We start from the raw sequence: 16,295 nt of genomic DNA, 5'->3' as shown, positions 1-16,295 counted from the left end.
ATAATTATGTTAAAACTGACTGAATTATAATCACTACCACCAAAATGCTCTCCCACTGCCATCCCTTCCACCTGCCCATCTTCATTTCCTAAAACTAAGTCTAAAACTGTCTTGTTGGCCTTGTTACATACTGGGGAAAAATGTTTTCCTAAATGCACCTCAAGAATTCTGCTCCCTCAATTCCTTTCACACCAAAACTATCCCAGTTAATATTGGGGTAGTTAAAATCCTCTATTATTACTGCCCTATTGTTCTTGCACTTCTGAGAGATTTGCCTACATATCTGCTCTTCTATCTCCCTCTGACTGTTTGGGGGTCTATAGTACACTCCCAGCAAGGCGATTGCCCTTTTTCTGTTTCTTAGTTCAATCCATATGGCCTCATTTGATGAACCTTCCAATCTATCATCCGTCCTCACAGCTGTAATAGTTTCCTTGACCAAAATTGCCACTCCCCCTCCTTTCTTATTCCCCTCCCTATCGTGTCTGAAAACCCTGAAACCAGGAATGTTGAGCTGCCGTTCCTGTCCCTCCTTAAGCCATGTTTCTGTAATAGCTATGACCTCATACTGCCACGTGTCTATCTGTGCCCTCAGCTCATCTGCTTTATTTGCTATACTCCTTGCATTGAAATAGATACCCTTGAGCACTGCCAAACTCTTTTTTATTTTCTAACCTTTGTTTCCTCTGTCTACCAGACTCATCCATTAATTTTCTGCCTTCCATTTTCATTTCTGATTTTGTCCCAGCTGAGTCTACCCTCAGGTCCCCATCCCCCTGCCAAACTAGTTTAAACTTTCCCCAATAGCACTAGCAAAACATCCCGCAAGGAACTTAGTCCCGGCTCTGTTCAGGTGTAACCCGTGCCTGTACAGGCCCCATCTCCCCCAGAGCCGGTCCCAATGTCCCACGAATCTAAAGCCCTCCCTCCTACACCATCTTTCCAGCCACGCATTCATCTGTCTTATCCTTCTATTTCGATACTCACTTGCATGTGGCACTGGGAGTAATCCGGACATTACTACTTTTGAGGTCCTGCTTGCCAATTTCTTACCGAGCTCCCTAAATTCTGACTGCAAGACCACATCCCTCTTTCTACCTACATCATTGGTTCCAATGTTCTGACTTGATTGAAATATATAAGGTTCTGAGGGTTCTTAACAGGGTGGATGTGGAAAGGATGTTTCCCCTTGCAGCAGAATCGAGAACTAGGGGTCGAATTTAAGACAGAGATGAGGAGAAATGTTTCTCTCAGAGGGTTGTGAGTCTTTGGAAATCTCTACCTCAAAAGGCGATGGAAGCAGAGTCTTTAAATATTTTTAAGGCAGAGGTAGATAGATTCTTCATAAGCAAGGGGGTAAAAGGTTATCAGGGGTAGGTGGGAATGTGAAGTAGAGGTCACAATCAGATCAGCCATTATCTTATTGAATGGCAGAGCAGGCTCGAGGGGCCGAGTGGCCTACTCCTGCTCCTAATTCGTGTGTTCATATATTAATGACCTAGATTTTGGTGTTCAGGGCACAATCTCAAAATCTGTGGATGATATGAACCTTGGAAGCATTGTGAACTTTGAGGAGTATAGTGGTAACTTCAAAAGGACATAGATAGGTTCGTGGAATGGGCGGACAAATGGCAGATGAAAATTAATACAGAGAAGTGTGAAGTGATTCATTTTTGTAGGAACAAAGCAGAGACACAATATAAAATAAAGGGTACAATTTTAAAGGGGGTGCAGGAGCAGAGGGACCTGGGTGTATATGTGCATAAATCATTGAAAACGGAAGGAAAGGTTGAGAGATCGGTTAATAAAGCATACTGTATCCTAGGCTTTATTAATAGGGCCAGAGAGTACAAAAACAAGGAGGTTATGCTGAACTTGTTCGGCCTCAACTGGAGTATTGCATCCAGTTCTGGGCACCACACTTTAGGGAAGATGTGAAGACATCAGAGAGTGTGCACGAAAGATTCACGAGAATAGTTCCAGTGATGAGGAAATTCGATTATGTAGATATATTGGAGAAGTTGGAACTGCTTTCTTTGGAGAAGAGAAAGTTGAAAGGAGATTTGATAGAAGTATTGAAATCATGAGAGGTCTGGACAGAGAAGATGGGAAAAATCTGTTCCCATTGGTAGAAGAATCGAGAATGAGAGGGCACAGATTTAAGGTAATTGGCAAAAGTAGTAAATGGTGTCACAAGGAAAAATGTTTTCACGCAGCGAGAGATTGGGATCTGGAATGCACTGCCTGAGAGTGTGGTGGAGGCAGATTCAATCGAGGCTTACAAGAGGGAATTGGAATGTTATCTGAAAAGAAGGAACATACAGGGCTATGAGGAGAAGGTCAGGGAGTAGCATGAGGTAAATTGCTGTATTGGGGAGCCAGCACAGACACAATGGGTCAAATGGCCTCCTTCTCTGCTGCAATAATTCTGTGATTATGTGATTTAGTGACCTTTGAGGAAAGCAAAAGAAATTAACAGCCAAAATCGTGTGAACATTAGTCATTTACAGTTTCCTTTGACTCATTGACATTCACAATAAGTTATCACTGTGAGACATCCACGCTGAAGAGGTTCGACCAATCTCAGAAGTTGCTGTGACCATTTCTTTGGGATAAATTGGAATCTGGGTTTAAGTCATAAGAATCTCACAGTGAGGACCCCTCCCTACAGCGCAACTGCTAACACCTTGGTTCTCTTTGAAGTGCTGTCACAGATAAGCAGACAAAGACCTCGTGGGATGCTCCTATAATGTGGGAGGGGACGTATGACCCGGTGGAACGTGATCAATTTTACATGAAAAACAAGGCGGTGATTGGCCTGACCGTTTTTGCGATTGGGCGGTAAGAAAGAGAAATTAACTGTTAGATTTGCATTTCGAACGTCCTCTAATATATTATATTGGTCAAAAGTGAAGGTTTACGGCATGGGTTCATATCCAGCACATAGCCCTGTACTAATCCCAAATTCATTTCACTGTCCTGCTCTCTCCCCATAGCCCTGTATCAATCCCAAATTAATCCCACTACCCCACTCTCTCCCCATAGCCCTGTATCAATCCCAAACTAATCCCACTGCCCCACTCTCTCCCCGTACCCCTGTATCAATCCCAAACTAATCTCACTGCCCCACTCTCTCCCCGTACCCCTGTATCAATCCCAAACTAATCCCACTGCCCCACTCTCTCCCCGTACCCCTGTATCAATCCCAAACTAATCCCACTGCCCCACTCTCTCCCCATAGCCCTGTATCAATCCCAAACTAATCCCACTGCCCCATTCTCTCCCCGTACCCCTGTATCAATCCCAAACTAATCCCACTGCCCCACTCTCTCCCCGTACCCCTGTATCAATCCCAAACTAATCCCACTACCCCACTCTCTCCCCATAGCCCTGTATCAAGCCCAAACTAATCCCACTGCCCCATTCTCTCCCCATAGCCCTGTATCAATCCCAAACTAATCCCACTGCCCCACTCTCTCCCCATAGCTCTGCATCAATCCCAAACTAATCCCACTGCCCCACTCTCTCCCCATAGCCCAATATCAATCCCAAACTTATCCCACTGCCCCACTCTCTCCCCATAGCCCTGTATCAATCCCAAACTAATCCCACTGCCTCACTCTCTCCCCATAGCCCAATATCAATCCCAAACTTATCCCACTGCCCCACTCTCTCCTCATTGCCCTGTATCAATCCCAAACTTATCCCACTGCCCCACTCTCTCCCCATAGCCCTGCATCAATCCCAAACTAATCGCATTGCCCCACTCTCTCCACATAGCCCTGTATGAATCCCAAACTAATTCCACTTTTCCAATCTCTCCCCATAGTCCTGTATCAATCCAAAACTAATCCCACTGTCCACTCTGCACTGTATCAATCCCAAACTAATCCCACTGCCCCACTCTCTCCCCGTACCCCTGTATCAATCCCAAACTAATCCCACTACCCCACTCTCTCCCCATAGCCCTGTATCAATCCCAAACTAATCCCACTACCCACTCTCTCCCCATAGTCCTGTATCAATCCCAAACTAATCCCACTGCCCACTCTCTCCCCATAGCCCTGTATCAATCCCAAAATAATCCCACTCTCCCACTCTCTCCCCATAGCCCTGTATCAATCCCAAACTAATCCCACTACCCACTCTCTCCCCATAGCCCTGTATCAATCCCAAACTAATCCCACTACCCACTCTCTCCCCATAGTCCTGTATCAATCCCAAAATAATCCCACTCTCCCACTCTCTCCCCATAGCCCTGTATCAATCCCAAACTAATCCCATTGCCCACTCTCTCCACATTACCCTGTATCAATTCCCAAACTAATCCCACTACCCACTCTCTCCCCATAGCCCTGTATCAATCCCAAACTAATCCCACTACCCACTCTCTCCCCATAGCCCTGTATCAATCCCAAACTAATCCCAATATTCTGCTTTCTCCTGATCGCCCTGTATCTTCATGTCCTGCAAATATTCATCCAGCTTTTCTTTAATGGATCAATGGCCTCTCCCCGTGGTGAAACATTGATGCCGCCACAATCCTCATATGAAGACATTTCCCTCGCCTCACTCTGAGAAATTTAAATTGATGCTGCTTTGTCAATGACATATCCAGCAGGATAAAAACACTAACCGGCTCTTTGTGTTTGGATTTAAAATACTCTGACATCCATTGTCCTTTCACCAGGTATCTTGACAGGTACCTGAAGGACTTCTTAGTGTCTGCAGAGCAGCACTACATGAGAGGACACCGAGTGATCTACTATGTGATGGTGGACAACCTCATCAAGGTCCCTGCCCTGCAGATGCCACCTGAGCGGACCATGAACGTGATCCAGGTTCCCAAACAATCCCGCTGGCAGGACATCAGCATGATGCGGATGCAGCAAATCAGAGACCTCATCCAGGATCGGATCCAGTTCGAGGTCAGCTACCTCTTCTGCTTTGACGTCGACCAGGTCTTTGTGGGGCGCTTCGGGGCAGAGGTTTTGGGAGACTCGGTCGCTCAGATCCACGCTGCCTTCTTCACAGCCCCTCGGAGCAAATTCACCTACGAGCGCAGTCCGAACTCGGCAGCTTACATCGCACCAGACGAGGGAGATTTCTATTATCACGCGGCTGTTTTCGGAGGGAGACCGGATTTGGTTTTAAAGCTGACTAGCAGCTGCCTGGACGGGATAATCAGAGACAAAAGCAAAGGCATTGAGGCAGTCTGGCACGACGAGAGCCATTTGAACCGTTACTTCCTGGATCATAAACCGGACAAGCTCTTATCTCCTGAGTACTGCTGGGACCGAAAGCCGGCCAAGTATATCAGAACTGTCAGAATTCAATGGATGCCCAAGGACTATAAGACATTACGTGAAAACTGAATGAGAGGAGCCTCCTAAACCTTTCCTACTGCTGGATTTTCATAATTACCTTGGGACTGTCTCTTATTAGCCACCAACATCAAATAATAACATCCTGTCAGATCTTTGAACAAAGCAATTCTACCCAATAAGTTAACAGCCTTTGATGCTGTTAGCCGGGGAAGTGGGCATGGGGTAACTGATTGGGGCTAGTTATTCAATTCAGGAGCGTGGGGAATGGAACTAACATCAGTTCTTGGATTCAGTTTCCCCGTTCTGACACAGCTTGAGAGCTCAGTCAGTTACTCCAATACTGTGCCCACCCTTTTCCTCTGGGCCTGATCCCCAAATGGCCCCCCTCCCCTGTTCAGTGTTCAAAAACAGTCCCCCGAGCACCACCCACCCCAAAAATAATTCCTGACAATTACCATTAAAGGTGTTCGCGAGAGGATATGATGGATTCTGATGACGTGGTTTAAAAGAAGGCACATATTAATGATTTGACAAAATGAATTAAAGGGGAGGAGCGAAAATTCTTTAGAGAGGATAATTAAAATGAAGACTCTCTTCCATAACCCATGCTTGAAACATAATCAACAAATGTCTTTAAAAAGGGAATCAGGTGGTTGCTGGAAAGAAAGATGATTATTAAATGGTTATGGGGAATGAGGAGAATCGTCGAATTCGACTGGATATGTGCTGAAAGGTGTTGGCTTTAGTAATGTTTCGTTTGAAATCAGGATGAACTTTTCTAACTCACTGTTTTTAAAAAAAAATAATTATCTTTAGGATATCTGAAACTGCTGTCATGATAATGGACTCCAGCCAGCTATGTTTCTCCACAGCCCATAACTAATTTCACCCTTCCTGCTATTTGCCAAATTGCAATGCTGAATGTGAGGGCATGTTGCATTAGGCTTTTATTTCTTTCAGGGTCAAGACTTACGCTGAGGAGATATTTACCAACTGCATTCCCCACAGTGACAGAAGGAAATTCGAGATTTAACAGATGCACACTGAACAATTAACCCATTCCAAGACTCTCCAGAAGAGCCACAATGGCCTTTCTGGTTTATTTTTAAATTACAGGTGATCATAGTTTCCAGATTTGTGCCAATCGTAGTGGCCACGGTGGAAAGACCATGCCAAGGCCCTAACTTGATCATTGTCTCCCCCTGTGCCCATTACAATCCTCCCTTCCAAAAGAATTGTCACACTGTCAACCCCTGATGGGACCTTGGGGAAGTTCGCAAATTAACTACACAGACAATCTGCCTCAGACTGTAAGAGCAAATAACCTGTTTAGATATTTTTGTGTCTTCCATCGCATGGGTCAAAGTCATTCCTGTCCGTTACTGCTTTGACGATGGCCAGTGTACTTGTCAGACGGGTTCTTTTGAGGTGAGGAATGCCACAAGTGATAAACAGTGGCAGTACATTTACAAAGGGAGCCCGTGGACGTAACCTGCAAGCTGAGGTTAAGTCAAATGAAACTGCACTGCAAGACTGGAAAGACAAAAGGGTCAGGAAAGAACTGATGTTGTCACATGAAGCTTTGTGTAACAAATGAGACTATTTCAACGCTGCTGGATTTCCTTCTGCATCTTTGCCTTCTGATTTCTGTAACCATATGTATGTAGGATTTTTTAAAAAAATCGTGCAGTGCTAAGAGAATAGGTACACGATTTTACAATGCACAATTTGGGAGTAGAGATTGAGGTGAACATTGCCCCCCTTTGAAGCCAAGTCAGGATAAAGCTGAAAATTTAAGGGACACGAGAAAATGAGGAGAATGGACAAGTATTGGAGCAGCTGGGGTTACTACTGTGTAGAATAGACCCAGAGACATGGCCACAATGGGCTGATGGGCTTCTTCTGTGCTCTATGCATCTTATGTGAGAAACATGATGAAACAATGCACAAGCCATTAAAAGAGGCTTAAAAGAAGAAATAGACAGAGGATCTTGTATCAGAACAAGGAGAACCTCCAGTTCCAATAAAATAACCAGCAGAAGACTGAAGACAGGTTAGGAATAAAGTTAATACAGTAACTATTCAGTATGATTATTATCCAAAGATATGATTGAAGGGACCAGAAAGTAGGTCTTGAGAAAAAAGTTATTTTTAAGCCTCGAGGTGGGGAGTATAAGCACAGATGTACCAGGTACAATAGTATAGTATGCTTTTGAAATATATATCCATTTTAGTACTCAATTCGAAAGGCCTGAAGTATGGGACACAATACTTCATTAATTGTCCATGAGGAAAGATATAGTAAATCAGTGATGAACACAGAGGGGAAGTGATAGTATGAATAGGCTTTTATTCTGCCTGTTTTTGGAAGAGATAAGACGGGACAGGAAACTCTAACTTGTGTCTGGACTGCAATAAACAACCCATTAATAGGCATGCGCAGCAAATGATAGCAGGGATTGAGGGACCTGGGAGTTCATGTGCATAAATCTTTGAAGGTGGCAGGACATATTGAGAGAGTAATTAACAAATGATCGCAGGCTTCATAAATAAAGGTGTTGAATACAAAAGCAGGGAAGTTATGCTAAACCTTTATAAAGCTCTGGTTAGGCCCCAACTAGAGGATTGGGTCCAGTTCTGGTCATGACATTTTAAGAAGGATGTGAGGGTCCCTGACAGGATGCAGAGGAGATTTACCAGAATGGTAATGAGGGATTTTACCACCAGGTTAGGTTGGAGAAGCTGGTGTTGTTCTCCTTGGAGTAAAGGAGATTGCGGGGAGATTTGATAGAGGTACACAAGATTATAACATGTGTGGATAAGGTAGACAAAGAAAAACTGTTCCCATTAGCTGATGGTACAAGGACAAGGGGAAACAGATTGAAGGTTTTGGGCAAAAGGTACAGGGGTGATGTGAGGAAAATCTTTTAGGACTGACTGGATTGCTCTTCAGAGAGCTGGCATGGACTCAATAGGCTGAATGGCCTCCCTCTGTGCCATAATGACTCCATGACATACCACTAAACAAGCTCACATATCAACAGCTTAGGCACAGAATGTGATGACATATTGCATTCAAATTTGTCCTACATAATTAAACCTATAAAGTACACAACACACTGGAGCTCCTTGCGAATTTTGATCTAGTCTGGCTGAGGCTAGCGTAAGCAGCCAAGGTGACACACTTGTGACTTCTTGATGTTGTTGGTTTGAGTATTGGTACCTATATCTCATGTGCACTACATGTAAGGGATTGTGGTTTATTATCCGATAATTTAATAAAGAGTATTAACCAGATGTTTCAATATATCTGAGTCCTCAAACTTGTACAGGAAGTGCATGATGTTTGCCAATCTCCTATAACACTGCTAGACGTGACTCAATGGATATAGTACTCTCACCTCTGAGTAAGAAGATCGTGAGTTCAAGTCTCACTCCAGCGACTTGAGGCCAAAATCTAAGCTTATTCTCCAGCACAGTATTAAGGGAGTGCTGGAGGTGCTGCCTTTTGGATGAGATGCTAAACTAGGGCCCTGTCTGTCCCCTTATGTGCACATAAAATACCCTAGGGCCAACTAATTCAAACAGAAGCACGGGAGTCCTAGCCAATATTTATCCCTCAATCAACATCACTAAAACAAATGATCTGATTCTTGTTGTTATGACTGAGGCGGGAGGAATGTACTGCCTTCTCTGGTTCTACTTCTCCACAGGGCATATTTCTCCCTGCAATATAGATAATCTTTAAGTGATAGGGCTGCAATAGTAAACTCCATTGAAATAGTCTGGCATTCTGGTTACCCAGTTGCCGATACAGCCAATTATATACTTTATTTTTATTTCAGAACAAAATCCACCAACCAGGTTTCTTTAATAAACAACAAAATTATTAATTTATTATAAAACAAGACTTATTCAATAAAGATGCAAAGCATTAACATGCAGGTTGAAATATAAATGTTTCCTTCCAAATTAACCCAACACTCTCTCTCACACACACACACGCATCGGTACACTGGTTAAAGGAAAACATAAAGACGTTTTCTCTGCAGAGATCGCTTTACAAAAAGACAAAAAAATACTTTGGCCAAATCCTTGTTAACTCTTGAAGGATAAAAGGACAAGATATGCGTTGATCTCTGCTGGCCCTTTCAGTCTGGCATCCAGATACTCATAAACGCCTGTCACTGGGATTTTGTTTTTTGAAGCAATTCTCTTCAGGTGACATCGAGTCTGGCAGGCTTTTCAGGAAGAATGCGACATCAATTTCTCCAGTTCACATACCCCCCTGGTCACTAGCATCAATTGCTACCTTGAAGGGCTTAGTGAAATTTGGGGCAGCCAACACTGGTTCATTAATCAAAATGGTTTTTGGCCTTTCAAAAGATGCTTGCCATTCTCCTGACCACACTATCTTGGCTTTCTTTTTTTGTAGCAAATCATTCAGTGCAACAGCTATAGTGCTAAAATTTGGTACGAACTTGTGGTAGAATCCACACATCAAAAATCTCATGATTTCTTATTTAGTCTTATGGGCAGGGAACTCCATCAATGCTTGTACTTTTGCCTTTCTTGGCAATACCTGTCCTTGCCCTACTATATGGCCTAGCTAGGTTACCCACGCTTTTACACTTTTGGCAAGGTTTTTTCACCAAATCAGCATCTGGAATTTTCTAAATAGAGCTTCTAGCTGTTCCAAGTGTCAATATATACCAGCACATCACCAAGGTACACAATAGGAACACTGGCTACTACTTGATTCATTTGTCTCTGGAAGGTTGAGGGGCATTTTCTAGCTCAAATGGCATGACTTGGCATTAGCAAAGGCGAATATTTCTCTAGCTCGGGGTGTTAAAAGGAAACTGCCTGTAGCCCTCTAACAAATCTATTTCGTTAAGAAACCTGGCACTGCCAACACTGTCAATGCAGTCTTCCAAGCGAGGAATTGGGAATGAGTCGGCTTTTGTTACTGCATTAACCTTTCTGTAGTCTATGCAAAGAATTCCAGCTGCTTTGACTAGGTTCAATTCGGTGGTTTTCCAACATGTATTGGATTTCTGCTTTCACCTGGGCCTGTTTGTCTGGACTTAAGCGATAAGGATGCTGTTTTATAGGAGAGGATTCTCCTACATCCACATCATGTATGGCTAAGGTTATACATTGTAGTTTATCCCTCCAGACTCCTTTAAATGCTGTGGGTAACCTTGTTAGGTCTTCTCGTTGTTCTGCATCTAAATATGAAAGCACAGTGTCTAATCTCCCTAACAATTCAGTATTAGCTAATCAGATAGTAAGATTCGATTTCACAGAATCATTACAGTGCAGGAGGCCATTCGGCCCATCGTGTCTGCACTGGCTCTCTGAAAGGGCAACTCCTTCAGTTCCATTCCCCTGCCTTCTCCCCATAACCCTGCACATTCTTCCTTTTCATATAACTGTCTAATTCCCCTTTGAATGCTTCAATTGAACCTGCCTCCACCACACTTCCATTCCAGACCTTAACCACTCGCTGCGTGAAAAAGATTTTCCTCATGTCACTTTTGCTTCTCTTACCAAATACTTTAAATCTGTGCCTTCTCATTCTCCATCCTTTCACAAGTGGGAACAGTTTCTCTCTATCTACTCTATCCAGACCCTTCATGATTTTGAATACCTCTATCAAATCACCTCTCAGACTTCTCTTCAAGGAAAACTGCCCTAACTTCTCCAATCTATCTTCATAACTGAAATTTCTCATCCCTGGAACCATTCTTGTGTATCTTTTCTGTACTCTCTCCAATGCCCTCACATCTTTCCTCAAGTGCAGTGCCCAGAACTGGACGCAATACTCCAGCTGAGGCCAAACTAGTGTCTTATACAAGTTCAACATAACTTCCTTGTTCTTGTACTCTATGCCCCTAGTAATAAAGCTCAGGATACTGTATGCTTTATTAACCACTCACAGAACGTGTCCTGCCACCTTCAATGACTTATGCACATATACACTGAGGCCCCTCTGCTCCTGCAACCCCTTTAGAATTTGAGAATTGTCTAGGCGTTCTTCTGCCTCATCCTCACTATCCCTTTCATCCTTCACAGTCCCTACTACCTGACATACCTGTACTGGCTTATCCTCCTCCCTGCAATAATATTGCTTTAACATATTGATATGACACAGCTGATTCTTTTTCCGGCAATCTGGGGTGTCAATTAAATAATTTACTTTACCAATCCTTTTGACTACTCTATATGGTCCACTGAACCGTGCATTCAATAGCTCACCCTGTAAAGGCAGTAATACTAACACCTCATCACCTGGTTGAAATGTTCAGGTCTTGACATGCTTGTCTGCCATTTCTTCATGGTTGTTTGGGAAGCTTTTAGGTGTTCCTGAGCTACTTTGCAGGCTCTCATGAGTCGTTCCCGGAACACGGATACATAATCAAACACGGAAGATTCCCCCCTCTGTTTTACAAACTTTTTAATTAGTTTTGGAGGCCCTCGAATTTCACGACCATAAACTAATTCACAAGGACTAAAAACCAGTAGACTCATTAGGCGAATCCCTAGTGGCAAACAAAAGAAATTCCAGCCCTTTGTCCCAATCAAATATGAAAAAAGGAAGCACTTTCATAACACTATTTGTGGGATCTTGCTGTGTACATTGTACAGTACTACACTTCAGAAGTATTTTATTAGCTGCACAGCACTTTGGAACGTCCTGAGGTCGCGGAAGGCACATTATAAGTGCAAGCTCGTGCTTTATTCTTTATATAATACCTTCACATACAGATACATGACAATATGCTATATAAACCCAACATGGCACATCATATTACACCCGAGTGTTGGATGTAAAAACGATACCTCACCATCAGAGTACGGGGCTTTAGTTGGGTACAGTTAGCCAGGCAGGTAATCCACTGACCCATGGCAGGCCAGTCCCACAGCACAGCACAGCACAGGGATGATGCCACTCGTGCAGCCTTTGACTGCACTAATGGGCAAGCTGGAATGGTTCTTTGAGGTGGTGCCAAAGTCCTTAGTCACTCCTTCTTGTGGATGGGCCTGTGGAGAATCGTTGTGGCAACTCCGATAAGGAAACAGAGAGTAGACTCATGAATATGATAACATATGGATTCAGGGGTCAAACTGCATGAATGGATTGCAAGCTGGCGACAAAACATTACACAGAGAGGAGGGGTTAAATGTAGTTACTCAGACTGACAAAAGTTGGGAAGTGGTGTTCCATAAGGATCAGTGCTGGGACCACTGTTGTTCACTATATACATAAACGATTTGGACTCAGGAATCAGAAGAACAATTGTAACATGCAAATTGTAATATTTCCAACTTTGGAGATGACACAAAACTAGGTTGAAGTGCGAGATGTGAGGAGGATGCAAAGACGCTACAAGGGGATTTGGAGAGGCTAGGTGAGTGGCAAAAATATGGCAGATGGAATAGAATGTGGAGAAATGTGAGGTTATCCACTTTGGGAGGAAAAACAGAAACACATACAGAAATATTAAATGGTGAGAGGCTGGGAAGTGTTGAATTTCAAAGGGACTTGGGTCCTTGTTCATGAGTCACTGAAAGCTAACATGAAGGTACAGCGAGCAATAAAGAAGGCAAATGGTATGTTGGCCTTCATTACAAGAGGACTTGAATATAGAAGAAAAGATGTCTTATTGCAATTATATAGAGCCTTGGTGAGACCGCACTTGGAGTACTGTGTGCAGTTTTGGTCTCCTTACCTAAGGAAAGATATGCTTTCCATCGAGGAAGTGCAACGAACGTTCACCAAACTAATTCCTGGCATGCAGGGATTGTCCAATGAGGATGATTAAGTAGACTGGGCTTTTATTCTCTGGAGTTTAGAAGATGCAGGAAGGATGGTTCCCCTGGCTGGGCGTCTAGAACAGGGGACACAGTCTCAGAATAAGGGGCAGGCAATTTAGGACTGAGCTGAGGAGGAATTTCTTCACTCAGAGGGTGGTGAATCTTTGGAATTCTCTGCCCCAGCGGGCTGTGGAGGCTCAGTCGTTGAGTATGTTCAAGATTGAGATCGATAGATTTCTACATACTAAAATTCTACATATTAAAAACATCAAGGGCAATGGTAATAGTGCAGGAAAATGGTGTTGAAGTAGAAGATCAGCCATGATCTCATTGAATGGCAGAGTGGGCTTGACGGGCTGAATGGCCTAACTCCTGCTCCTATCTCTTATGTTCAAAATTTGCAGATGACACCAAATTGGGGGGTTGTATTTAATGCAGCGGAATGCTGCAACAAAATACGGTGGACATAACTAAACCTGCAGAATGGGTGTATAATTGGCAAATTAACTTCAAGCTAGTTAAGTGCGAGCTTTTTTGATAGGTAGAATAAGGATGTCACATCCTCCCTGTAAAGTGCCTAAATGGAATAAATCACTCAAAGTAGGTCAATAAGGCATTAAAAAAAAAAACAAAATACTGGCTTTCATTCTTAGAAGGATAAAGATGAAAAGCAGAGAAGTTAGGTGAAACTTTTAGAGCCTTGGTTAGACCATACTTGGAATACTGTTCAGAGTTCTGGGTTCCGTATTATAAAAAGAATGTATAGGCACTGGAAAAGGTGCAAGAAGATTAACTAGGATGATACCAGAACTGAGAGGTTATACCTTCCAGGAAAGATTGAACAAGCTGTGGCTCCTTTCTCTTGAAAAGGGGAGGCTGAGGGGTAACGGGATAGAGGTTGTTAAGGATATGTAAAGATAGACGTAGAGAAGATGTTTCCGATTGTGGAACTGGAGATCATAAATCTAAAGATAGTCACGAAAAAATCCAATAAGAAATTCAGAAGAAACCTTTTTACCCAGAGAGTGATGAGAATGTGGGACTCGCTGCCACAAGGAATAGTTGAGGAGACAAACAGATACATTTAAGGGGAATCTGGATAAACACATGAGGAGAAAAGAACAGAAGAACAGGGGCGGCACAGTGGTTAGCACCGCAGCCTCACAGCTCCAGAGACCCGGGTTCAATTCTGGGTACTGTCTGTGTGGAGTTTGCAAGTTCTCCCTGTGTCTGCGTGGGTTTCCTCCCACCGCCAAAGACTTGCAGGTGATAGGTAAATTGGCTGTTATAAATTGCCCCTAGTGTAGGTAGGTGGTAGGGCATATGGGATTACTGTAGGGTTAGTATAAATGGGTGGTTGTTGGTCGGCACAGACTCGGTGGGCCGAAGGGCCTGTTTCAGTGCTGTATCTCTAAATAAAAATAAAAATAAATAAATGTTGATGGGGTTAGATGAAGAAGGTGGGAAGAGAGTCTTGTGGAGCTTAAATACCAGCACAGAGCAGATGGGCTGAATGGCCTGTTTCGGTACTGTAAATTCCATAGAATTCACCAACTAACAACATTGTGGGAGCACCATCACAATGGGGGCTAAAATGGCCCAATTTGAAGGCAGATCACACTTTTTCAGTGCTAGCTCCCAGTGCTGCGTTCTATACCATTCACAGTGCCAGCTCCCAGTGCAGAGTACTATACCATTTACAGTGCCAGCTCCCAGTGCAGAGTACTATACCATTCACAGTGCCAGCTACCAGTGCTGAGTTCTGTACCATTCACAGTGCCAGCTACCAGTGCAGAGTACTATACCATTCACAGTGCCAGCTCACAGTGCTGAGTTCTATACCATTCACAGTGCCAGCTCCCAGTGCTGAGTTCTATACCATTCACAGTGCCAGCTCCCAGTGCTGAGTTCTATACCATTCACAGTGCCAGTTCCCAGTGCTGAGTTCTATACCATTCACAGTGCCAGTTCCAAGTGATGAGTTCGATACCATTCACAGTGCCAGCCCCCTGTGATGAGTACGATACCATTCACAGTGCCAGTTCCCAGTGCTGAGTTCTATACCATTCACAGTGCCAGTTCCAAGTGATGAGTTCGATACCATTCACAGTGCCAGCCCCCTGTGATGAGTACGATACCATTCACAGTGCCAGCTCCCAGTGCTGAGTTCTATACCATTCACAGTGCCAGTTCCAAGTGATGAGTTCTATACCATTCACAGTGCCAGCTCCCAGTGCTGAGTTCTATACCATTCACAGTGCCAGTTCCCAGTGCTGAGTTCTATACCATTCACAGTGCCAGCTCCCAGTGCTGAGTTCTATACCATTCACAGTGCCAGTTCCAAGTGATGAGTTCTATACCATTCACAGTGCCAGCTCCCAGTGCTGAGTTCTATACCATTCACAGTGCCAGTTCCCAGTGCTGAGTTCTATACCATTCACAGTGCCAGTTCCCAGTGCTGAGTTCTATACCATTCACAGTGCCAGTTCCCAGTGCTGAGTTCTATACCATTCACAGTGCCAGCTACCAGTGATGAGTTCTATACCATTCACAGTGCCAGCTACCAGTGCTGAGTTCTGTACCATTCACAGTGCCAGCTACCAGTGCAGAGTACTATACCATTCACAGTGCCAGCTCCCAGTGCTGAGTTCTATACCATTCACAGTGCCAGCTCACAGTGCTGAGTTCTATACCATTCACAGTGCCAGTTCCCAGTGATGAGTTCTATACCATTCACAGTGCCAGTTCCAAGTGATGAGTTCTATACCATTCACAGTGACAGCTACCAGTGCTGAGTTCTATACCATTCACAGTGCCAGTTCCCAGTGATGAGTTCTATACCATGCACAGTGCCAGTTCCCAGTGATGAGTTCTATACCATTCACAGTGCCAGTTCCCAGTGATGAGTTTTATACCATTCACAGTGCCAGCTGCCAGTGATGAGTTCTATACCATTCACAGTGCTGAGTTCTATACCATTCACAGTGCCAGCTCACAGTGCTGAGTTCTATATCATTCACAGTGCCAGCTCCCAGTGCTGAGTTCTATACCATTCACAGTGCCAGTTCCCAGTGATGAGTTCTATACCATTCACAGTGCCAGTTCCCAGTGCTGAGTTCTATACCATTCACAGTGCCAGCCCCCTGT

At 43.9% G+C, this 16,295-nt stretch overlaps 1 protein-coding gene across 1 annotated transcript in view; it reads left to right on the top strand.

Moving 5' to 3' along the window:
* The window catches only part of LOC137345647 (N-acetyllactosaminide alpha-1,3-galactosyltransferase-like), a 43,691-nt gene extending 38,316 nt beyond the window's left edge, over positions 1-5,375 (top strand). Inside the window, exons 4-5 of the mRNA XM_068008890.1 lie at positions 2,704-2,841; positions 4,691-5,375. Of these exons, the coding sequence (XP_067864991.1) occupies positions 2,704-2,841; positions 4,691-5,375 (823 nt within the window). The remainder of the gene's footprint in view (positions 1-2,703; positions 2,842-4,690) is intronic.
* The last annotated feature ends 10,920 nt before the right edge of the window (positions 5,376-16,295 follow it).

Source organism: Heterodontus francisci, chromosome 29, assembly GCF_036365525.1.
Source record: "Heterodontus francisci isolate sHetFra1 chromosome 29, sHetFra1.hap1, whole genome shotgun sequence".
In the NCBI taxonomy this organism is placed as follows: Eukaryota; Metazoa; Chordata; class Chondrichthyes; order Heterodontiformes; family Heterodontidae; genus Heterodontus; species Heterodontus francisci.
The sequence above is the reverse complement of the archived record's forward strand: the minus strand, read 5'-3'. Positions and strand labels throughout refer to the sequence as shown.